This window comes from Panthera leo, chromosome C1, assembly GCF_018350215.1.
Source record: "Panthera leo isolate Ple1 chromosome C1, P.leo_Ple1_pat1.1, whole genome shotgun sequence".
Taxonomy (NCBI): Eukaryota; Metazoa; Chordata; class Mammalia; order Carnivora; family Felidae; genus Panthera; species Panthera leo.
The window spans coordinates 77,431,374-77,455,247 of NC_056686.1; the positions used below are offsets into that span (position 1 = coordinate 77,431,374).

The window sequence follows — 23,874 nt, forward strand, 5'->3', positions numbered from 1 at the left end:
AAGACTTACTAAGTACGGGCAACAGTGTATTTCCATTTGAATCTTTGTATCTTGGTGAGATATCTTTATCAGATAGAATTGTTATTAAAAGCAATACCAAAATAAACTGAACTAGATCTTTAAATCTGAGACTGAAACCATAAAACTCATTAAAAAAAAAAAACAAAAAAAACAAAAAAACAGAGGCAGGGGCCCCTGGGTGGCTTAGTGGTTAAGTGTCCAACTTTGGCTCAGGTCATGATCTCACAGTTTGTGAGTTTGAGCCCCGCATCAGGCTCTGTGCTGACAGCTCAGAGCCTGGAGTCTGCTTCACATTCTGTGTCTCCCTCTCTCTCTGCCCCTCACCTGCTCACACTCTCTCTCTCTCTCAAAAATAAATAAACATTAAAACAAAAAAAAAAAACAAAAAACAAAGGCAGTCATCTCTTTGACAGTGCCTTTGCAACATTTTTCTAGATATGTCTCCTCAGGAAAGGGAAACAAAAGCAAAAATAAGTTCCAGGGACTACACCCAAATAAAAAACTTTTGCACAGCAAAGGAAATCATCGACAAAACAAAAAGGCAACCTACTAAATGGAAGACAATATTTGCAAATGATATATGTGGTGAGGGATTAATACTCAAAATATAGGAATATAAACCTCTATGCAATTCAACAAAAAAACCCCAAATAATCCCATTAAAAATGTGCGGAGGATCCAAATAGACATTTTTCCAAAGAAGACATCCAGATGGCCAACAGACACATGAAAAGATGCTCAACATCACTAATCATCAGGGAAATGCAAATCAAAACCACAATGAGATTTCACCTCACACCTGTCAGAATTGCTAGTGTCAAAAAAACAAGAAATAACAAGTTAAAACAAGGATGTTGAGAAAAAAGTAACTATGTGCACTGTCAGTGGGAATGTATGTTGGTGCAGCCAGTGTGGAAAACAGTATGGGGGTTCCTAAAAACATTAAAAATAGAAATATCATATGACACAGTAATTCCAATGCTGGGTTGTTTTTTTTTTTTTTAATTTTTATTCTTAATTTAAAGAGAGAGAGAGCATGAGTGGGAGAGGAGCAGAGGGAGAGAGAAAGAATCTTCAACAGGCTCCATGCTCAGTGTGGAGCCCAATGCAGGGCTCGATCCTATGACCCTGGGATCATGAACTTAACTGGAATCAAGAGTCAGATGCTGAGCCATCCAGGTGCCCTTCCACTACTAGGTATTTCACCCAAAGAAAATGAAAACACTAATTTAAAAAGATATATGCATCCCTCTGTTTACTGCAGCATTGTTTACAATAGCCAAGATATGGAAGCAGCCCAAGTGCCCACTGATAAATGAATGGATCAGGAAGATGTGACACACACACACAAACACACATACACACACACTGAAATATTACTCCGACAAAAAAAAAGAATGAGAGCTAGCCATTTGCAACAACACAGATGGCCTAGAGGGTATTATGCTAAGTGAAATAAGTCAGACTGAGAAAGACAATACCACATCATTTCACTTACATGTGGAATCTGAATAACAAATCAAACAAATAAAGGAGCAACAGATCCATAAATATAGAGAACTCAGGATGGCCAGAGGGCAGGGAGGTGGGGGGGGTGAGTAAAAAGGGGTGAAGGAGAGTGGGAGGTACAGGCTTCCAGTTATGGGATGAATAAGTCATAGGGGTGAAAGAGACAGCATAGGGATTACAGTCAATGCTACTATGATAATATTGTATAGTGACAGATGGTAGCTAAACTTGTGGTAAGCACCACATAACACATAGAGGTGTCAAATCACGATGCTGTACACCTGAAACTAATGTAATTTGTATGTAAAATAGACTTCAATAAAAAAAGGAAAAAGCAGGGGCGCCTGGGTGGCTCAGTCGATTAGGCATCCGACTTCGGCCCAGGTCATGATCTCGCAGTTTGTGAGTTCGAGCCCCGTGTCGGGCTCTGTGCTGACCGCTTGGAGCCTGAAGCCTGCTTCGGATTCTGTGTCTCCCTCTCTCTCTGCCCCTCCCCCGCTCATGCTCACACTCTGTCTCTGTCAAAAATAAAATAAACTAAAAAAAAGCAAAAAGCAAAAAATTATCTAAAACATTAATTTAAAAAGCAACAAATACATACAAATGCATTACTCTGACTATATCACTTATTACATTAAATATTACGGGTGTATGCTAAAATTTTTACTCATGGGATACCTGGTCATACACACACACAAACTGGATTGATCTATGCCAGTGTTTTCTAAATGTTATTTATGGATGTGTACATCAGAATCTCCAGGGTACCCCTTATATGCTATTTCTTGAGCCTTGTATTCAAGACAAACCAGCACCAAACTGACCTATTCTCTTGGGTTTAACAAGGGGTGAAAGAGAATTAAACATGTAATAATTTCATGATGCTGTGACTCCCTGTTTTTTATTGCTATTGTCTGTGAAGCATCTCAAATCACTCACCAGTGAGTTCTTCCCACACTTTAATCCATTGATTTGCAGCATTTCAACACAGATTCCATGTTAAGTAAAATCAGCATTAATGAAAAACCTAGACTTTATGCCATCAGCTGTTATTTACGTGTTTTTGTCACTTAGTGAACTAAAGGAAGGCACCAGAGGTAGAGAAGACACAAATACAAGGAAATGAGTGAATACAGCTAGAAAGAGAAGAGCAGAGATGGCTTTTCCTTCCAGGACACTCTTGCCTCCCTGTTTCTCAATCTCCTCAACTCCAGAGACTTTCATTTCTACCGTTTTTCACCCATCCACCTTGGACCCAGCCCTCACTCAGAACTGCATGACCTCCAGGGCTTCAAAGGGAGTTTCCTTTCTCTGATCACATCCCTCTTCCTTCCCCTTCGCCTGAGTTTGTTGACCTGCTTTTCCCTGTTGTAACTCTGGTCCCTTTGCCCTTCTCTTTTTTATCAAACCAGCTGGATGACCTCATTTCCGGTTTCTCTTTCCCTGATCCTTTGCCTAAAAAGGATCTAATATTGGGAAAGGGTTGTAAAACCCTGTTCCAAATGCTTCAGAGCCCAGAGTCCTTCAGGCTACTGACCTCATTTTTTTTGTGCCGAGTGCCACGCAGGGCCTGGTTAGAGGTTCCCTACATACTTAGGCATGAGCATAAGGCGTGAGCATACATGCTGGCGTGAGCATAGCCCATAGACACAATCCAAAGCCTTACAGCTGAAACTTATCATCTGGGATTCTAAGACTTCTTAAAAATTGAACTTAATAAGTTCTTTGAATGCCATTCAGAAGTATAAAAAGCGTACACCTATTAGATTTCTATACTCAAGTATTTGTTAAATAGATGATAGTGAAAAAAAAAACAACAAAACTGTTCATTTTCAACAATTATCGCATTGGAGACTTTCGCTTATAAAAGAGACAGTAACAACATTGATCAAAATAGAATGAAAGGCATATACGGTTTTTAAATAAGTAGCATTATCTCTCTGAAATTATATTACCTTATTGTACTTTTGAGAGACAATTTGCTTATTCTATTAGCCTAAGGGATCATAGGTTATAACACATTATCTCATTACTTATAATTTGAATTGCTTCATCTTCTGGTAGAACTTAGTATAAAGAAGTATAAGCATTGATACTGTAACAGTGTTGGTAGCTACACTTGTGGCCAGCCCAGCATAAGCTATAGAGATGAGATGCATCATTACATTGTACACCTGAAACTAATGTGTGTAACACTGTGTGTCAACTACACTCAAAAAATTTTCTTAAATACAAGCATTAATGGGGTGCCTGGCTGGCTCAGTCAGTGGAGCATGTGACTCTCAATCTCAGAGTTGTGGGTTCAAGCCCAACCCTGAGTATAGAGATTACTTACAAACAAAAATCTTAAAAAAAAAAAAAAGAAAAGAAAAGAAATATAGGCATTATTAATTCTGACTTCAAACCTCAGCATTTCTAGGTGAATACATAGAAGTTATAGATTCAGCTATATAAAAAATTTTTTTTTAAATTTTACCATTTTAAACATAGTCAAAAATCTTTTTTAACCACTAATAACATGTAAAATTTATCTACATGTCAATAATTAGCTCTCAAAGTAAAGTAAAACAAATTCAAAGGAAAACTAACCAAAATGAGTGAATAAGAATTTCCTCCCCTTTCATGATCTGTACTCCACTTTGTCAAAATAAAATCTTTCTGTTGCTTATTTTTCTCTGAGGAGCCTTTGTGTACACTGTAAAAATTACCTATGTGCCAATAACAATTTAGGAAGTGGCTGAGTAACAATGTGCAATTCTCCAATAGAAACGAATCCCTAGAATGTATTAGGTCAGGACAAGGGGTCAGAATTCACTAAAGTTAACATAAAAGGCTCCTAAGAAACAAAGAATAAGCAATGAGTAGACAACAAAAGAATCTTGACAAAAAGGTCTGGTTTCCTTTGAATTTAAGTGCTCTCATTTTACTAATGGCTCTTTCTCTGATTCTGTCAGAGGGGAATTTCGCTCTTTTGAATAACTTATTTTAGTTCTGATAAAAGAGTTCAGATATGGGAAAGACCCACTGGATCACTGAAGGGATCTTCTTCAGTCTCCTAATATGGATTATAATTGTTGAAAGGAGCCAAAAGACCGGTCATTATTACACACATAAATTTTTCCTGTGGTCTCTTTGCTTTTTCAGTACAATAGAAAATATATGTGCCAATTTCCAGCCAATTGGTAGGGGTTTAGATCCATAGAGTTTTCATAATTTCAATGACATTTGAAAGCTGGTAGCCTGTTTAAATTGCTGGGCAACACCAGCAAATATTTAGGAACTCCCTAATCCACTCCAATACAAGATAGTCTCCTGTACTTAATACAGGCCGTGTCAGGGAACTTCAGGCCTCTTCTCAAGCATAAGTCAGGGCACCATCTCTTACTTTTCACTTTGGACAGTGGATTTCTCAACTGAGAAATATATATCACTTTACATATTTGTCCCTTTTGGTGAAGAGTAGGTCTTTAGGCATAAATCATTTATTCATTATTAGACCACTATTAATTGAATACCTGCTATGTGCCAGATACTCTAATGGGTACTGAGGATAAGGCAGTGAACAAAACAGACAAAAATTTCTTCTAATGTTTATTTTTTTATTTTATTTATTTTAATATGAAATTTATTGTCAAATTGGTTTCCATACAACATCCAGTGCTCATCACAACAGGTACCCTCCTCAACGCCCATCACCTACTTTTGAAAGAGAAAAAAAACATACGAGCAGGAGCGGGGGTGGGGCAGAGAGAGACAAGGACAGAGGATCTGAAGCTGGCTCTGTGCTGACAGCAGAGAGTTGGATGCGGGGCTCTAACTCAGCAACCGTGAGATCATGACCTGAGCCGAAGGGACACTTAATCAACTGAGCTACCCAGGCACCCCAAAAGACAAAAATTTATTTTCCGAGCTTCCATTCTATGGAGAGAGAGATATATTAAGTAAACGATTCTATAATGTATCAGATGGTTATATGTGCTATGGAGAAAACTATAGGACAGAAAATGATTCGGGAGTGTGGGGATGGCAGTGGTAGCTATTCTTTTCTTTAAAAGGCAGCTTGACAAGCATTGTTGTGACTTTTCCTTCAGTCACACTAAACTATAAGGCAAAGAGTAGATGTAGACCTAAAAAGGATTAAATTTAAGGTTTAATAAGGGTTTAATAAAGGTTGTAATCTTCCCAAGCATGAAATAAGGAAGAGGAGGTAGAGGAGTTAGGAGTGATTGCAAGAAGGGATTATCATGATTGGCTGTAATATGAAAGCTGGATAAGAAGGGAATAGGGGACAGTAGGTGGAAGGATAGCAAAAAGGTAATAGGATTAATGGGTTACTGACTGATTCCTGTGTAAGTGAGGAGGTGCAGGATTGTCAGAGTCCTTAAGTTCCTAATACTGTCCTGGGACGGAAATCAGAAGCCCCACGGAAATTTGATCCTCCATTTTTATTTTGGAGTATGTGGCTCATCAACACCCCTCTTCAGCCCTTTAGGAATCTAGACTTGGACAAATGGACACTTCATAATGGGTCTTCTCATAAAGAGCCTGAAAGTGCGATCAAAGCCAAACAGACAAGCATCCTTGCTACTCTAGAGGGCTGGGAATTTCTGAGGACTTCCAGATTAGGTTATAGCCTTTTCACAGATTCTCTGTAACTTCCTACTGGACCTGATTTATATTTTTTATGCTGATAGAAATTCTTTATATCATATAGTTTCAGCATTGTAGATGCAAAATTAACTTTTAGTATTTTCCATTGTGATTTTATTATTTACAAAATCTTGATTGACAGGGTTAATGGGACCAAATCTTACAAATAAATCTTAAGCTGATTAACTAAACTCAAGCTTTGTGGTACTACTATATAAAATTTGTGGCTCTTTTCTCACAGATGGGGCTCATGATTACTGCCCACCTCCCCAAAATTATTTGTAATCTTTATTTGAAATGATTATATTAAGATAACTCATTGTTTGTTACACATGTACATTCACATCCAAATTTGAATCTTCTACACATTTAAGTTACATTTGAGAAATATATATTCAATTATATTTAATGCTATTTCCAAAATAAATTTGATAAAGGAAATTACACGCTTATACCTATGGAAAAACATTACACATTTTGTTAAAACGTTTAACATTTAAAAACTCATTTAATTTTACTTTAAAAAAAATTTTTTTAACGTTTATTCATTTTTGAGAGACAGAGTACAAGTAGGGGAGGGACGGAGAGAGAGGGAGACACAGAATCTGAAGTAGGCTCTAGGATCCCAGCTGTCAGCACACAACCCGATGAGGGGCCTGAACTTGAGATCATGACCTTGAAATGCCCAGAGTCCAAGAGACCCCCAAAAACGAACCACCAGAGTCCAGAGTCAAAGCTAAGCAGCAAGGGTCATTTATTGCAGGTTCGAACCTGGACCTGTGCGCACTCGTTGCCGGTGACGCTAAGAGGCCCCGAGAGAGGTTTTTACACCCCTTTTATAGACAGGTACAAATAAGTCATGGGGAAACCAGGGATTTTCCACAGTTACAGAGCTGCAATTGGTTGATGTTTAAAGTTGGACACTTAGCAGTATTCGATTGGTTCCTGCCTTTAGGTCAGACAACAACCGGGGGTACAGGTATCACAATGATTGATCAGGAATACACGGATGTGCCAAGCAACAATGATTGATCAGGAATACACGGGCGCGCCAAGCAATTGTACAGAAGCGGAACAAGCTGGTTAGGCTTGGTTAGGTTTCAGTTTCCCGTAACTTAAGCTTTTAAGTTTCAGTTTTCTCAGGCCTCTCAACCTGACCCGAAGTCGGCCGCTTAACTGACTGAGCCACTCAGGTGCCCCTCGTTTAATTTTACTTTTAAAATAGAATGGAAAGTCTGCTGGTAAAAATATTGATATCTAAGGCAAGTAAGTAAAAGGTCAAAATTTTCAACTATGAAATTGAATAGGGAGGAAGCAAGACTGGGACTACAAGCCATACCTCCCCTTGAGTTAAGTGTATGTGTTATTTGACTCAAAACATTTTTCCATGCTTTGTCAACTAATAGGCAGATGGTGTAGAGCCCTGGAGATCACTGCAAGACTTTTTCACTGAGGGTCATGGGTAGCCATTGAAAAGTTCTGAGGAGTGGAGTGACATGAGATGATTACCAAGATCATTCTATTGCTGTATTGAGGCTAGACTGAAGAAGACCAAAGGGAGAAGCAGAAGCACTGGCGATCTGTCTGCTGCAATAAACTAGATGAAACATTATATGGACTTGGACTACTTTGGATTCTGGATAGGTTGTGAAAATGTAGCCACAAAGATTTGCTGATGAATCAAATCCTTTTAAACTTGATTGGCTGTAAGATGCGAGACAGGGGATGACTGAATTTTTTTAATTTTTAATTTTTAATTTTTATTATGTTTATTTATTGTTGATAGAGAGAGACAGAGCACAAGTTGGGGAGGGGCAGAGAGAGAAGGAGACATAGAATCCAAAGCATCCAAAGCAGGCTCCAGGCTCTGAGCTGTCAGCACAAAGCCCGATGCAGGGCTCGAACTCACAAACCGCGAGATCATGACCTGAGCTGAAGTGGTACGCTCAACCAACTGAGCCACCCAGGAGTCCCGAAATGTTTAGCCTAAGTAACTATTATAAGACTGGAGCTGCCATACACTGAGATGTGGAAGACTGTGGGCAGAGCAGTTTGAAGGGGGATTATCAGGAACTCAGGTCTGGACATAAATACCAAGTTTAAGATGCTCATTAGACTTTCCACATGGAGATATGCAGTAGGCAGTTGGAAGTATGAGTCTGGAGTTCAGGAAAAGGGTTCAAGATAGACATGTAAATTTGGGAGCCAAGGACAGATAAGCCTTGAGACTGGATGTGCTGTTCCTAAGGGTGTTTCAGTAGGGAGAAGGTCCAAGGAGTGAGCATTGGATAATTCCAACATTGAGAAGAAAGAACTAGCAAGAGCTGACTTGCAGATTTAGCAACACAGAGTTAACATATTTTTATTTTTAGTAACAAATTATCCTCTATAGCTGTATGTATTAAATTGCTTCCAAATTCCTATACAAAACCATTTACAAATTTAAGTTCTTTTTTTATGTTTATTTATTTTGAGAGAAAGAGACAGAGTGGGGGAGGGGTAGAGAGAGAGGGAGAAAGAATCCCAACAAGGCTCCACACCCAGCACACAACCCACTTCAGACCTGAGCCAGATAATCAAGAGTCAGACACTTAACCAATTGAGCCACCTAGACACCCTGTAAATTTAAATTCTCTCAGTTATCTGGGGATCCTTGTAAATCCATAGGAGACCAGAAAGATGGGCTTCCTCTTGTTGAATGTGATGCTAGAATGTAAGATGGAAAGTTGAAAATGTCTTTCATCTATATTCATGTGATATATTGATTTAAACTAAAATGGAACTTTTTTATGTTTTTCTAAAAAAAAACCCATAATTACAACTATTTTATGTCACAGAATAGCCTTGTGATATCCTAGTCTTACTGTATTATACTGTTGCTGGTCTTCAGCCACTTTTTTACCAATAATTTAGAAGCAACTTTCTGTATTATCTGTCACACATTCCCTGGAAAATCTCAATACTGGGGAAAAGCAATTATCTTCTCCATGAACAATTACAAATTTCTCCATCTTAACTGTCTCAGATATGTCTTACTAAGACATTTTCCCAGTCAATTTTTTCTCCTGTTCTCCATAAACATTATTTCAAAACTATTCAAAAATATTCAAAATATTTTCCCAGTCAATTTTTTCTCCTGTTCTCCATAAACATTATTTCAAAACTATTCAAAAATATTCAAAACTATTTTACTCTTGTAACTTCTTTCCTGCCTTCCTCTCCCATCTTTAACTTAGACTGAATTTTGAGCTGTATAATAAACTCACCATTCAAAACCTCTATCCAGATATTTTATGGGCACCCTAAATTCATGTTCAAAACTGCACTCATTATCTTCCTCCTCCCCCAAACTTGCTCCCCTCCTACAATTCCCTTTCCAGTAAATGGTGCCTTCCTCCAAATGCTCAAGCCAGAAACACCATATCATCTTTACATCCACTCTAACAGCAAATCTTTGGGAGTCTACCTCCCAAATAAACCCATTCTCCAGATTCTCCATTTTACAACCATTTTAAGTTTCTTTAAAAAACTCAAATCTGTTTTTGTCACTGTCCCCCTCACTACCTCCCCCACCTTTAATTCAAATCTGATTTGTCACAGTCCTTAAAACTTGGCAGGATCAAAGGATAATGTACTTAATGATAATACACTCTGACTTTTGATACTTTGCATTCATGGTGCTTACTGTGTAGTGGGGAAAATAGACATTAACTATTTGCCTGGCTGTATAATTACAATTGTAATGGGTGCTATGTAATATGGTTGTAATGAGAGTGTATAATAGGAAGACCAATCTAGTGGAGGCCTCCTTGAGGAAATGACTGAGCTGAGACCTGAGAGTAGGATGGGAGTAGAGAGAAGAAACCATCGTAGAAGCCCTGGGGGGAGAGGGGGAAGGAAGGGAGGAGAGAGTAATAGGGTACTGGGAAGAACTAAAAGGTCAGTGTGGCTGGAAATACGGGAACTGTTGGTGGGATGGTTGGAGCTGGAGATAGAGAATTCATGTAGGCCTTGTAGCATTTCTTTTTTAAGTTTATTTATTTTGAAAGAGAGCCCGTGTGTGCATGGGGTGGGGGAGGGGGACAGAGAAAGAAGGAAAGACAGAATCCCAAGCAGGCCCTGAGGCCATCAGCACACAGCCCAATGCCTGGGCTCCGATGTGAGATCTGGACCTGAGCCTGTGAGATCATGACCTGCAGCAAAATCAAGAATCGCATGCTTAACCCACTGAGCCACCCAGGTGCCCCCTCTTGTAGTTCATCTAAAAGGTTTTGATATTTATCTTAAAAGTAATGGGCAGTAATTGAAAGGTTTTAAGGGTGTTAACAAAATGAGATTTAGCTTTTTAAAAGATCACTGGAGTGTGGACTATGCGCTTCTCCCTTATATTGGTTCTCAGGAGGAGAGCCAAAAAGTTGACAGCTGAACAAGATTTGCACAGGTCATTCCTGGCTTTTACTTCCTTTGACTTCCCTTAGGCCTTTCCCAGCATAAAGGTCACACCCTAGGTCTATACCTAGATCACACCCTAGTTCCAATCTTTTTCCTACCTAATAAGGGTTTAAACAACAAAAACAAGAACACAAACATCAAATCTAAACCAAGTATACGCTACGGTATTGACTCTTCGGTGTTAAATACACTCTTCTAATACACGTCCACAAAGAAAAAGGAGTTAGTCGCCAAGACTCTCAAAATCTTAAATCACTCTCTTCAAGCAGCTGTCTTTAAAATACTCTTAAGTGCCATTTTAAAACCAATGAGCTCATGTGGGCTCCCACCTCACCTGCTAATACTGAGCATTCACTACGTGCAAGAGATGGGAACTTTGGGGGGAACTGGAGAAAAGTACGAAAACGACGAAAACAATGCAAGCCAAAACTCAGGACCCCCTCCCCCCAAAACAACACAGGTCTAATGCATTAAATTGTTTTAATGATAAACTATTGGGTGGCACTCCTTCTCCTAAACCCCCAGCTCTTTGCACCATACCTGGCATTCAGTAAAGGCTCAACAAACGTGCACTCCCAGGGTGAAAGACCTTGAACCTCGGCGAAAGCCGGACTGCGGAGCTGATACCTCGCGCACTTTACCCGCCGCCGGGCTCCAGGCGTGGCCACGTGACACGCTCAGGCCAATGGGCGGGCCGCCTGCAGCAGGTCTCCCATAAAGGCGCCTGTCGCTGCCGGCTAGTGGCCGCCGCCATTAGGGCGAGAGCTGGCGGCGACGGTCGGTGAAGGACTGCTACCTCGCACCGCTTCATCTTGTGCAAGCTGGAGGGGACGATCAGATAAGGTCTTTTTCACCAAAGGTGACAGAGCCTCTACCTGGAGCATTGCTTTGGGATCCGGGCCCTCGGCGGGACCCTGAGTAGGAAACAACCGTTTTTTTCTCTTCTCCCCTCCCCCATCAACACTGCGACTGGCGAGGCAGTTGGGGAGGCCATACCCGTGCGTGCGTTGCTGCCCAGGTGAGCTGCCAGTTGCTTTTCTTTGGCTTACCAACTGCAAGCTTGTTGCCCCAGTGGACCCTTTTAAAAACTGGGGACCTTCCTCTTAAAAGCTTTGGCATTTTTTGCAAGGAAGGGGTGGGAAGAAGGAGGTTAGGGCGAGGGGGTGACGTTCCGGTTACACAACCGCCTACTCCCAACTCTTGAAAAACATTCCTGGTCTTTGTGCAGCTCTTAGGCCTAGGATTGGTGGGTCTCTGGATGTACTGTAGTTTTGGGTGTCCAGAAGAAAGTACGGAGCTTTAGCTGTTGCTGGCATTTTATTGTTCATCCTGGGTATCATCGTTTGGGACAGGAAGATCCCCAGCCTTGATTTATTCCTTTATTTATTCGTTTAACATTATTAAGCTCTTAACATGCTTAATTAATCCTCTGTTGAGTGCGGCAGGTCAGGCTCACCTAACCTCAAGGCACTGGCTTACGTTAAGAATTCAGATGAAGTATCTACAAGTATCTACGTGGTGCTTTGGGACCCGTGGGAAGGACCCGAGTGGGTAGAAGGGGATGGGGGAGGTATCTGGGTAGAAGTGATAAATGAGCTGGGTCTTGAAAGACAGATAGAAATTAGCCTAAAGAGTGATGGGAGGAGCTCTGGTAAGCAGGGGAAAAATTTCAAAACCATGGACAGGTGTGAGCACAAAGTGGGGGCCGGGGGTCAGTGAAGAAGTGTAAATTTTTGGGTGTGGCTTATGCAGGTTGGGGATTGGGATAGTAGCAACATGAGTCTAATGAGACAGGCAAGGGGGGTTATATATGTGTATATCATGAACAGCAGTGGGTTGAACAGTGTGGTTGTAAATTACTGAACAAAAATCACAACCTCACCTTTGTATCAATTCAGGTGGGAGTAACAAGTGATTGAACAAAAAAAGTGGTTTGGGGGATCGAAAATAGAAATACCCTATGTACTCAGAATATGTAAATTTATATCCCAGAGTCAGGGAGTGTGTAGATGGAGTTAAAAAAAAAAAAAAAAAAAAAAAAAAAAACCCAAAGAGCAAGGGAAGAACGCTGGAGGATATTAATAAGTTAGCAGAAAATGAGATGATGAAGGAGATAACATCCTCTGGATTTCCAGCCTGACTCCATTTGTTCCCATATCACCCAGTTCCTATCTCTGTCAAAGCAGTAATTATCAGTATCCTGTTGTAATTACCTATTTGTAAGTCTCTATAAAGAGACTGTATCCTCAATTCCTAGTTCAGTGCTTGGCACCATTGTAGGTGCTTTATAAGTATGTAATAAAAGAACAAATAGAATCTGGAAAAGAAAATAGTGGTATCCTGGAAACCAGATAAGAATTTCAAGAGAGTCAAGATAGTCTAGTGACAGATATTGCTGAGAGGTCAAGTAAGATGTAACTCAAAAAGAATCCATTTAACAACTAAGTATGGTAAGTATTAGCCTTAGTGTAGGGGGAATTTTAGAGGCATGGCTGGGACAGAATTGAGTGTGAGGTGGGGAGTAAAAACAGTGTCATTTTTTAGGATGCTCCGGTGTGAGGTACAGAAGAGAGAAGATTGAGGCTTCAAGGAGACAATAAGATCGAGAAGAATTTTTAAGGAGACTTGAGAAAGTGTATATGGAGGGTAAGCTAGTATAGAAATGTTGATGATACAAGCAAGAGAGATCAAGGACTGTTGTTATCTCATTATGTAGAGTACCTGGGAACCAAGTTCTAGACAGGGAAGGTGTCCCATTTCTAGAATGAAAGGAGTAGACGAGAAGATTGAATCATTGTGAAGAGTATACATTTTCTAGAAATTATTTGTTTGACTTTAAGTGAAGCCTGATTTTAATTTGAAGAAACCATTTTCTCCCTTGAATTGGAGACTGCTCATTTGATGAGGCAGGATTTGGAGTCCCTATGTGAGCTCACACTGGGTGGATTGCCTTTGACCTTTCTGAGCCCTGGAACCACGTGGTATTCAGAATCCAAACTCTTGAGTTCCTTGCTGTACTGCTTCCCTGCATGTGTAAAATCTACCATGAAGTTCAACCAGAAGTACCACCACACAGCAGAATAACTTATTCTGTGCTATTTATTGAAATGATGGAAGATGTTTTTGAACAATCTTTATTCAAAACCTCAAAGTTCAATTCCATCCAAAATTGAGGCTCAAAATATATTAATTTACATTATTTTGTTTTTCTTTTTTTTTTTTTTTAAACAGTTTGGCTGCTTTTTAAAAAAAAAATTTTTTTTTAACGTTTATTTATTTTTGAGACAGAGAGAGACAGAGCATGAACGGGGGAGGGTCAGAGACAGAGGGAGACACAGAATCCGAAACAGGCTCCAGGCTCTGAGTGGTCAGCACAGAGCCCGACATGGGGCTCGAACTCAGACCGTGAGATCATGACCTAAGCCAAAGTCGAATGCTTAACCGACCGAGCCACCCAGGCACCCAATTATTTTGTTTTTCAATCAGCTCAATTCCTTGAGACTTCAGTAAGCATATAGCGCAATACAATTTAATACTTGCACCACTGAGGTGGTAATAATTGAAGAATTTTGTAAACATTTTTTTCTTGGCAAACTCAAGAAGTTGGTTTTTGCCAAAGAGATCAGACTCTTCCTGATATGTCTGTGCCTACATTGAATTTGAGGTGAACTTGTATGTTTCTTGTAACATTTTGGAAACATGTTTTAGCTTATTTGTGCATTTCAGGAAACCTTTGGCTTGGTTTATAACTTTTGTCAGGAATGACTGGAATATTCACAACCGCTTCAAAGACTTTTGTTTCTTAGAAGTTTAAATTTTTATTCTTGTATGTTGGTAGAGATATAAATTAGAATCTCTCAACGGCAATTAAACATATAGCAATATGTAAAAGTGTTGTCCTAAAAATCATTAATAGAAATATATCCAAAGGCCAGGCCAAAAAAATATATATATCTCTAATAGGTATTGGCAGATGTAAGCAATGATGTATTTATGAGGATATTGATTGCAACATTATATATATTTAATGGGAAGCCATTAAAAATAGAGGGACTGGGGGTACTTGGAGGCTCATTTGGTTAAGCAAGTGACTCGATCTCTGTTCAGGTCATGATCTCATGGTTTGTGAGGTGAAGCCCTACATCAAGCTCTGCACTGATAGTGTGGAACCTGCTTGGGATTCTCTCTCTCCCTCTCTTTCTGCCTCTTCCTCTCTCTCTCTTTCTCAAAATAAATAAACTTAAAAATGGAGCTGCCCTGGGACCATTTCTAATATGAATTAAGTGTAAAAAAGTTTCTAAAAGGATGCACAAGAAACTGCTAACAGTAAGGAGGGGTCCTCGTTGGCTAAGGAACAAGAATGGGAAAGGAAACTTTGTATGCCACGTGGATGTTAAAATTCAAATAAACTCATTTTTTAATGAAGTCTATAAATAGTATATAATCCTTAAGAATTTTCCCAAAACTCAAAAGATTATTTTATAATGAGCTATTAAGTGAACAAAACAGGTCTGATTTTCAGGGCAGCTGGGTGGCTCAGTTGAGTGTCTCTTGATTTCAGCTCAGGTCACGGTCCCAGGATCATAGGATGAAGCCTTGCATTGGGCTCTGTGCTGAGTGTGGGGCCTGCTTGGGATTCTCTCTCTCTGTCCCTCTCCCCTGCTTGCATGTGCTCTTTCTCTAAAATAGAAAATAAAATAAAATAAACATCTGATTTTCAGCCAATTTCTTCATGGAACCATAGAATGATCTGACAAAGTGATACTAATTGTGTGATTATCTTCATCAAAGTAAACCAGAACTTTTCAGAATTTGTTACATTGTCTTTGTGCAATTGTCAGTGGTGGTTGTTATATAACACTGAATTCTTAAGAGATGAATTCTTAAGAGATAAGATTTCATTTGCCTTCACTGTCTTTCCATGGATAAAAAGTGTCTGAAAGCAGAAACAATAATAAAATGACAACTCACCATGAACATTGGAAACAACAGTGAACTTTCACAGAGATAAGAGAGGCTACAGGTTATGTATATTTGGCAGTATACTTGTAACTCCATAGTTTAATCATGTTGGAGTATAAGTAAGTGACACCTTTGAGCTGATTAGAACCTACCATTATATCAAATAAGGTGAAAATCTTTTGGGGGTTTGTGTTGCTGAACTATTATGCTGGCATTTTGTTTTCTATTACTGAGAACATTTTCTAATAAAAATTAATAATAAAATTATTAGGATTAATAATAAAAGGCTTTAGAGAAAGTAGAATCGTGTCAGTTAACAGAAATTTGCCAAATATAAAACACCACAACTCCTTAAAAAAATTTTTTTAATGTTTTATTTTTGAGACAGACACACAGCATGAGCAGGGGAGGGGCAGAGAGAGAGAGGGAGACACAGAATCCAAAGCAGGCTCTAGGCTCTAAGCTGTCAGCATAGAGCCCAACGCGGGGCTTGAACTCACAAACTGTGAGATCATGACCTGAGCTGAAGTCAGACACTTAACTGACTGAGCCACCCAGGTGCCCCCACCACAACTCCTTTAAAAATTTTTTTAGATAAGGGGGTGCCTGGGTTACTCAGTCAAGCGTCTGACTTTGGCTCAGGTCATGATCTCACAGTTTGTCAGTTCGAGCCCCATGTCAGGCTCTGTGCTGACAGCTCAGGGCCTGGAGCCTGCTTTGGGTTCTGTCTCCCTTTCTGTCTCTCTCTCTCTCCCTTTTTCTCCCTCTCTCTCCCTCCCTCCCTATCTTTCAAAAATAAATAAACATTAAAAAACTAAAATTTTTTAATAAGAAATGGAAGATTAAAATACATTTAAAAGAAAGACTGGGGTGGGGCGCCTGGGTGGCGCAGTCGGTTGGGCGTCCGACTTCAGCCAGGTCACGATCTCACAGTCCGTGAGTTCGAGCCCCGCGTCAGGCTCTGGGCTGATGGCTCAGAGCCTGGAGCCTGTTTCCGATTCTGTGTCTCCCTCTCTCTCTGCCCCCCCCCCCCCCCCCCGTTCATGCTCTGTCTCTCTCTGTCCCAAAAATAAATAAATGTTGAAAAAAAAAAAAAAAAAAAAAAGAAAGACTGGGGTAATTACAAAGAATATTTTATAAAGGAAATAATTAACTATTCTTTTGCCCAATGATAAATCAGAGCTCTTGTTCATGATCAGTCCATTTGCAGCCTTCAGCCACAGTGTACCATAAGTTTATTGCTTAAAATTTCTAATATATAGAAAAAATAGACCAAGAACACCTGTATATCTACCAACAATTGTCAATATTTTGCCCTGTTTGCTTGTGTATATAGGTTTTTCTCCCAAATCATTTAGAACCTATTTTAATGTTGTTATTCACATCAAATTTTTTGAGCATACATTTAAACACTTCTCTTACATAATCACTATACTATTCTCATATCTATCATAATGTATTCTCAAACCTGTCAAAATGAACAATTCCATAATTTTCCCTAGTTGTCCCCAAAATATATTTAATAGTTGATCTCAAACCAGTATTTGATCTAGGATGATAAAATTGAGTTCTGTTATGTCTTCAGACATTTTCTTTTATAATCTTTTTATAAAAGATAGACCATTTGTCTTTTTTTATTTGTTTTAGGTCATTTGTCTTATAGAATATTATATATTCTACATTTGTCTGTTTTCTTAATGGTTTTGTTTCATTTTTTTTCTAGCACTGTACCACAGAACTTTCCTGCAGTGATAGCAATGTTTTATAGCTGCATTGTCCCATATAGTAGCCAATAGACTTATAACTTATGGCTATTGAGCATTTGAAATGTGGATGAGTTTTTGACTTAGGAAATTTTGGTTAATTTGAACTTAAATACTTCCATGTGGCTAAAGGTTGTTATATTGGACAGTGCAGCTCTAGCCCTTTAATTTTTTTTTTAAGTTTATTTATTTCATTTTGAGTGGGAGAGAGAGAATCCCAAGCAGGCTCTGCACTGTCAGCGCAGAGCCTGACATGGGGCTCCAAATCACAAACCGTGAGATCCTGACCAGAGCCGAAACAGAGTCAGATGCTCAACCCACTAAGCTACCCAGATGCCCTAACCCTTTAATTTTGTTACATGAAAATTAAATCTAAAAGATTGTTAGATATTTTTGGCAAAATATGTAGATGAACCTACAATGGTAGCTCATTATCACCCAAAGTCCTTTGTTTGCTTTAGAGTTCACTCTTGGTGTTGTACATTCTGAGGGTTTGGGCAAATGTATAATGGCATTTATCCATCATTATGATCTAATATGAAGTCTTTTCACTGCCCTAAAAATCCTCTGTGCTCTCCATCTTTTTCTCCTTCCCTCTCCCCAACTCCTGGTAACCATTGATCTTTTTGCTGTCTCCATAGTTTGCCTTTTACAGAATCTCATAGTTGGAATCATACAGTATGTATGTAGCCTTTTCAGATTGGCTTATTTTGCTTAATATGTATTTAAGATTCCTTCATGTCTTTTCATGGCTTGATGGTTCTTTTATTTTTAGCGCTAAATAACCTTCCGTTTTCTGGATGTTTCCCAGTTTATCCATTCTCCTTCTGCAGGACATCTTGGTTGCTTCCAAGTTTTGGCAAAGTTTTAATAAAGCTGCTATAAACAACTGTGTGCAGGTTTTTGTGTGAAAAGGTGTTTTTAAGGAAAAAATTTAAGGCTGACTAGAGCATATCTACAGACATAAATACTAGCAGAAATTAATTATAAATAACTAATTTGTAAAGGCAAATTACAAATAAGACTTAATTACAAATAAGACTATAGAAAATATAGTCTTAAGAGCAAGAAATATAATTATGTATTGTATAATCTTTAGAGGAAAACTTTCTTAAACCTAATTTAAAAAGGAACCTACAATAGCAGAAATGAAGGAATTGTTAATGAAATAATAGGATTCTGGAAAAGGGGAAAGATCTTCATGGAAAAGGGGAGGCACTTATGAAGTAAGAGGAAATAGAACAGGAAGTAAAAGAAGTCAAGGGAAATTAATTTTTAAAGGGTGTCTCTTCGGGACACCAGGGTGGTTCAGTTGGTTAAGCATCCAACTTCGGCTCAGGTCATGATCTAACGGTTCGGTTCGTGGGTTCGAGCCCCACATCGGGCTCTGCTGATAACTCAGAGCCTGGAGCCTGCTTCAGATTCTGTCTGTCCCCCTCTCTCTCGGCCCCTCCCCCACTAGTGCTCTGTCTTTGTCTTTCAAAAATAAATGTTAAAATTTTTTTTAAATAAAGGGTTTCTCTTATAAACTGAGATCCTTTGCAAAAGGGTATAGTGGAGTTGAGGTTTTGATGAGGGGAACACGTTTGGAAAAGGCATTTTTTTAACTGATAAGAATTCATTAAGTCATTCATTCATCTATTTTTTAAGGCAGATTCCTGAGCAACAAGACTTAAAAGTAAAACATTCTTTAAAAAAATTTTTTTTAATTTAATGTTTATTTTGAGAGAGAGAGACAGAGCATGGGAAGGGGAGGGACAGAGAGACAGGGAGACACAATCTGAAGCAGGCTCCAGGCTCTGAGCTGTCCACAGAGTCCTACACAGGGCCTGAATTCCCAAGTCATGAGATCATGACCTGAGGTAAAGTTGGATGCTTAACAGACTGAGCCACCTAGGTGCCCCAAAAGTAGAACATTCTTGATTTCTTTCCCTATTTCTCCCTATATAAAAAGTCACATCTTCTCTATCTCTAACATAAAACTGAATCTGAACACTTTAATTCAGCCTCTGTAGTCTCTGTCCTAGGCATTAGTCAAACAAGACCTCAGTCTGTCCTATAGCAATACAAACAAAGCAGGAGAGAGGGTTTGGGAGACAGGTAGTAAACCAGTAGATAAACAAGGTAGTGGCAAAACAGTAATAGCTGATGGATTAACATTGCAGACAAGAATGCCTATTTATGGGGTGCCTGGGTGACTCAGTTGGGTAAGTGTCTGACTTTGGATCAGGTCATGATCTCACGGTATGTGAGTTCGAGCCCCGAATCGGGCTGTGTGCTGACACCTTGGAGCCTGGAGCCTACTTTGGATTGTGTCTCTCTCTCTCTCTCTGCCCCTCCCCCACTTATGTTCTGTCTTTCTCAAAAATAAATAAAACAAAATTTTTTTTTTTAAATGCCTATTTAAAATGACGTTGTGAAGGAAAAGCATGGAGAAATACTTGGACCACACATAACAAAGGTTTTGTATTCAGACTATATGAAGAACTAAAAATCAGTAAGATAATAGCAGACAACCAAATAGAAAAATGGGTAGGACACTTCAGCAGGTGATTGACAAAGAAGATATTCATGTGGTCAATAGACATTAAACAGGTTTTTCATATCATGAATCCTCAGTGAAATATAAAAATCACAGTGAGATCCCATCATACGCTCACCAGAATGGCTAAAATGGAACGCACTGATAATTTTTTTTTAATTGAAACAATTTTTTTTGTGTTTTTATTTATTTTTTGAGAAAGAGCACGCAGGGGAGGGGCAGAGAGAGGGAGACAAGCAGGCTCCTCACTGCTTATGCAGAACCAGATGCGGGCTGGAACCCACAAACCATGAGCTCATGACAAGAGTCAAAGAGGCTCAACCAACTGAGACACCCAGGCACCCTGCTAACCCTAAATATTAACAAGGATATGGAATAAGTGGGATTCTCAAACTGCTGCTCCTATAAATTGGTACATTTTTGAAATCTGGTATCTCCTAAAGTTGAATACACAAAACTTATGACCCAACATTTTCACTTCTGAGTTTATACCCAAAATAATGTATGTGCATATTCACCACAAGCATGTTCATAGCATGTACAAAGATGTCAGACACTGTAAGCAACCCAAAAGTTGCAAGATGAGTTGGATTGATTGTATAGTCCAATTCAATCATAATATACTATACAGCAATGAAGATGAACAAATAACAGATAAATCTCATAAACATAATATTGATGAAAGGCCATATGCAGTGTAATACATAGTAAATAATACTACATTTATGTAAAGGTCAAAAGCAGTCACAATTTAATCTATGGGAAAGAAGTTATCTTAGTGGTTATCTGTGTGAAGAAGAGGGTCTAGTAATTGGGACACTCCAAAGATAGGTTAACTTTAAATAATTGCAAAACAGAACCAGTTTCAGTTGTAACACTAGACTATCCCCTTTGTTAATAACATTAATGGTTGTAGTCCATGGGCACCCGGGTGGCTAAGTCAGTTAAGCCTCTGACTTCAGCTCAGGTATGATCTCGTGGTTCACAAGTTCGAGCCCTGTGTCAGGCTCTGCTGACAGCTCAGAGCCTGGAGTCTACTTCACATTTTGTGTCTCCCTCTCTGCCCCTCCCCAGCTTATGCTGTCTCTCACAAAAATAAAAACATTAAAAAAAAAATAAAAAATTTTAAAAAAAGTTCACATTTGTATGACATGAGAAGAGTGTAATGAAGTGAAATAAATTATAAGATTGTTAATCGCCTCCAAGTTAATTCACTTCAGTGTAGTGGTTCTTAATCCTGGCTATACATCACAAGCACCGGGGATATGTAAAGAGTAAACTGATTTGCAAGCCCTGTCTCCAAGGGGCCTGGGCATTTGTCATTGGTATTTTTAAAATGATCCACAACACCTCACATCCATTATAATGGCTGGTAATTAAAAAAATAAAATTAGGGGCACCTGGGTGGCTCAGTTGGTTGAGCGTCCGACTTCGGTTCAGGTCACGATCTCGCACTCCGTGGGTTCGAGCCCCGTGTCGGGCTCTGGGCTGATGGCTCAGAGCCTGGAGCCTGCTTCCGATTCTGTGTCTCCCTCTCTCTGCCCCTCCCCCATTCATGTTCTGTCTCTCTCTGTCTCAAAAATAAATAAACGTTAAAAAAAAAATTTTTTTTTAAATAAAATAAAATTAAATAAAAGCGTGAGGAGGTGGAGAAAATTGGAACCCTGTAGACTGTTGATGGGAATGTAAAATATTGCTGGTGCTATGGAAAACAGTATGGGACTCCTCAAAAAAAACAGTTACCATGTGGTCCAGCAATTCTCACTTCTGCATTTCTGGGGTGTATCCATAAGAAATGAAGGCAGGGTCTTGAAGAGATAACTATACACCCATGTTTACAGCAGTATTCATAATAGCCAAGAGGTGGAAGCTAACCAAGTGTTGATGAAATGAATGGATACACAGAATGTGACATATACAGATAATTAAATATTGAACTTTATAAAATGAAGGAAGTTCTGACATGCTACAATATAGATTAACCTTGAGGACATTATACTAAGACAAATATTATATGATTCCACTTAGATACCTAGAGTAGTTAAATTCGTAGAAACAGGTTGGTGGTTGCCAGGGGCTGGGGTGAAGAGAGAATTATTTAATAGGTATAGAGTTTCAGTTTTGCAAGATGAAAAGGTTCTAAAGATTAGTTGCTCAAAAATGAATATACTTAATACCACTGAACTGTACACTTGAAAATAGTTAAAATGGTAAATTTTATGTATTTTATTATAATTTCTTTTAAAAGATCCAGAAGTGATTAATACGTGGTTGAGAACTAACACTGCTTTAATTTTTTTTTTTACATTTATTTTTGAGGAACAGTGAGACAAAGTGTGAGTGGGGGAGGGGCAGAGAGAGAGGGAGACACAGAATCCAAAGCAGGCTCCAGGTTCTGAGCAAGCAGTCAGCACAGAGCCTGATGCGGGGCTCGAACCCATGAACTGTGAGATCATGACCTGAGCTGAAGTCGAACGCTCAACCGACTGAGCCACCCAGGTGCCCCTAACTAACACTGCTTTAGTGCAAACAAATACACTGGCTAAATCTAACACTGTTCTAAAAAAATGGACAATTTATTTAAACTCGCTTTTTGTTTCATTGATGTACTTCGTAGTACCTTTGCTCTTTTATCCTTAAAGTAATAATGCTGTGTAGGAATTTTAGATATTGTCTTACTGAAATACGAAGTTTTACTTTAGATATAGTAATATGCACTAAAGACTAGCATTTTAATATGTGTCATATTTCTTTCTAATAGGTTTTAAAAGGCACACTTTAGGGGTGCCTGGCTGGTTCACTCTGTTGGAGCATGTGACTCTTGATCTCAGGGTCATGAATTCAAGCCCCACGTGGGCATGGAGCCTACTTAAAAAAAATAAATCACTTAAATTAGCCAGAAAAATCCTTTATTTTGCCTTTCTTCTTTTACTGAATTAATAATTGTAGAGTAACTATAAACATTCCTGTTAATTCTTTTTTACCAGGAACTTACAGACTTTTCCTGTTAAGACCTCAGTTTGTGTTTTAGAAAGGCAGAAGAAATACTGTGAAATTTTAAATACCTTAAATCATCCAAAACTAAGGCATACATAATGAAAGAACTCTTAGTACTTACATAGAAAAAGGTTTGTATTTGTGTAAAAATGGATTCATTTATCATTTGGCTTTTTTTGTCTTAATCATGATGTACTGCAAAATATAATACCACTCTTTAACCCTTTTTAGTTCCTATAGAAACTATATTAAATGTGCTTTGAAAGTAACTTAGTTTTGTATTTGTGTTTTAAGGACGTGTATTTGTAGACAACATTGTACTATCAGTGTTTGACGCAGTTAAGAATGTCTCTGTCAAGTCGACAAACAGCAATTGTTAACCCTCCACCACCAGAATATATAAATACTAAGAAAAATGGGCGATTGACAAATCAACTGCAGTATCTACAAAAAGTTGTCCTGAAGGCTTTATGGAGGCATAATTTTTCCTGGCCTTTTCAGCAGCCTGTCGATGCTGTGAAACTAAAGTTGCCTGTAAGTGTGTCCTATGATTATGTTAGCTATAAAAGAAAAATCCCATAAATCTCTAAAAGAAATAAACTAGTCTTTAATATTATAAAATATCTTTAATAAAGACAATTTATTCCGTACCACTGAAGAATTTCCGAATGAGCATTTTTTTAAATGACAAAGCTCATTTTTCTAAGCATTAATTCTTATTTTAACAGTTTGTAGTAAATTATAGTTAATGCTTTCTTGTTATAGAATGTGTCACTTGACTTTTTTTGAATGTGTCGTTTGACCTTTTGATGCAAGGTTGTCATGAATGTCACCTTCTCCATGAAGTTGCTCTTGACACTTTTGTCTTAGAAGCATCATACATAAGACTTAGAGGCATCATACATAGAATTCAATTTTAGGTCTTCTGTTAGGAATTTTTAGCCATCTGGTAACAGAACGGTTAAGTAATTTGTTAAG

At 38.7% G+C, this 23,874-nt stretch overlaps 1 protein-coding gene and 1 long non-coding RNA gene across 5 annotated transcripts in view; one reads left to right on the forward strand and one right to left on the reverse strand.

Annotated features, from left to right (window-relative positions):
- Window positions 1–11,358, reverse strand: part of LOC122227997 — a 33,912-nt gene extending 22,554 nt beyond the window's left edge. Inside the window, exon 1 of the long non-coding RNA XR_006206348.1 lies at window positions 11,173–11,358. This is a non-coding gene — a long non-coding RNA (uncharacterized LOC122227997). The remainder of the gene's footprint in view (window positions 1–11,172) is intronic.
- Window positions 11,359–11,411: 53 nt separating this feature from the next.
- The window catches only part of BRDT (bromodomain testis associated), a 79,528-nt gene continuing 67,065 nt past the window's right edge, over window positions 11,412–23,874 (forward strand). Inside the window, exons 1-4 of one of the 4 annotated variants that reach the window (XM_042952798.1) lie at window positions 11,412–11,650; window positions 13,177–13,278; window positions 22,887–23,027; window positions 23,191–23,430. In XM_042952798.1, coding sequence (XP_042808732.1) covers window positions 23,242–23,430 — 189 coding nt within the window. In that variant the 5' untranslated portion in view covers window positions 11,412–11,650; window positions 13,177–13,278; window positions 22,887–23,027; window positions 23,191–23,241. Of the gene's footprint in view, window positions 11,651–12,984; window positions 13,083–13,176; window positions 13,279–22,886; window positions 23,028–23,190; window positions 23,431–23,874 lie in introns of those variants that run through there. The other 3 variants (XM_042952800.1, XM_042952799.1, XM_042952801.1) reach the window with 3 other exon arrangements.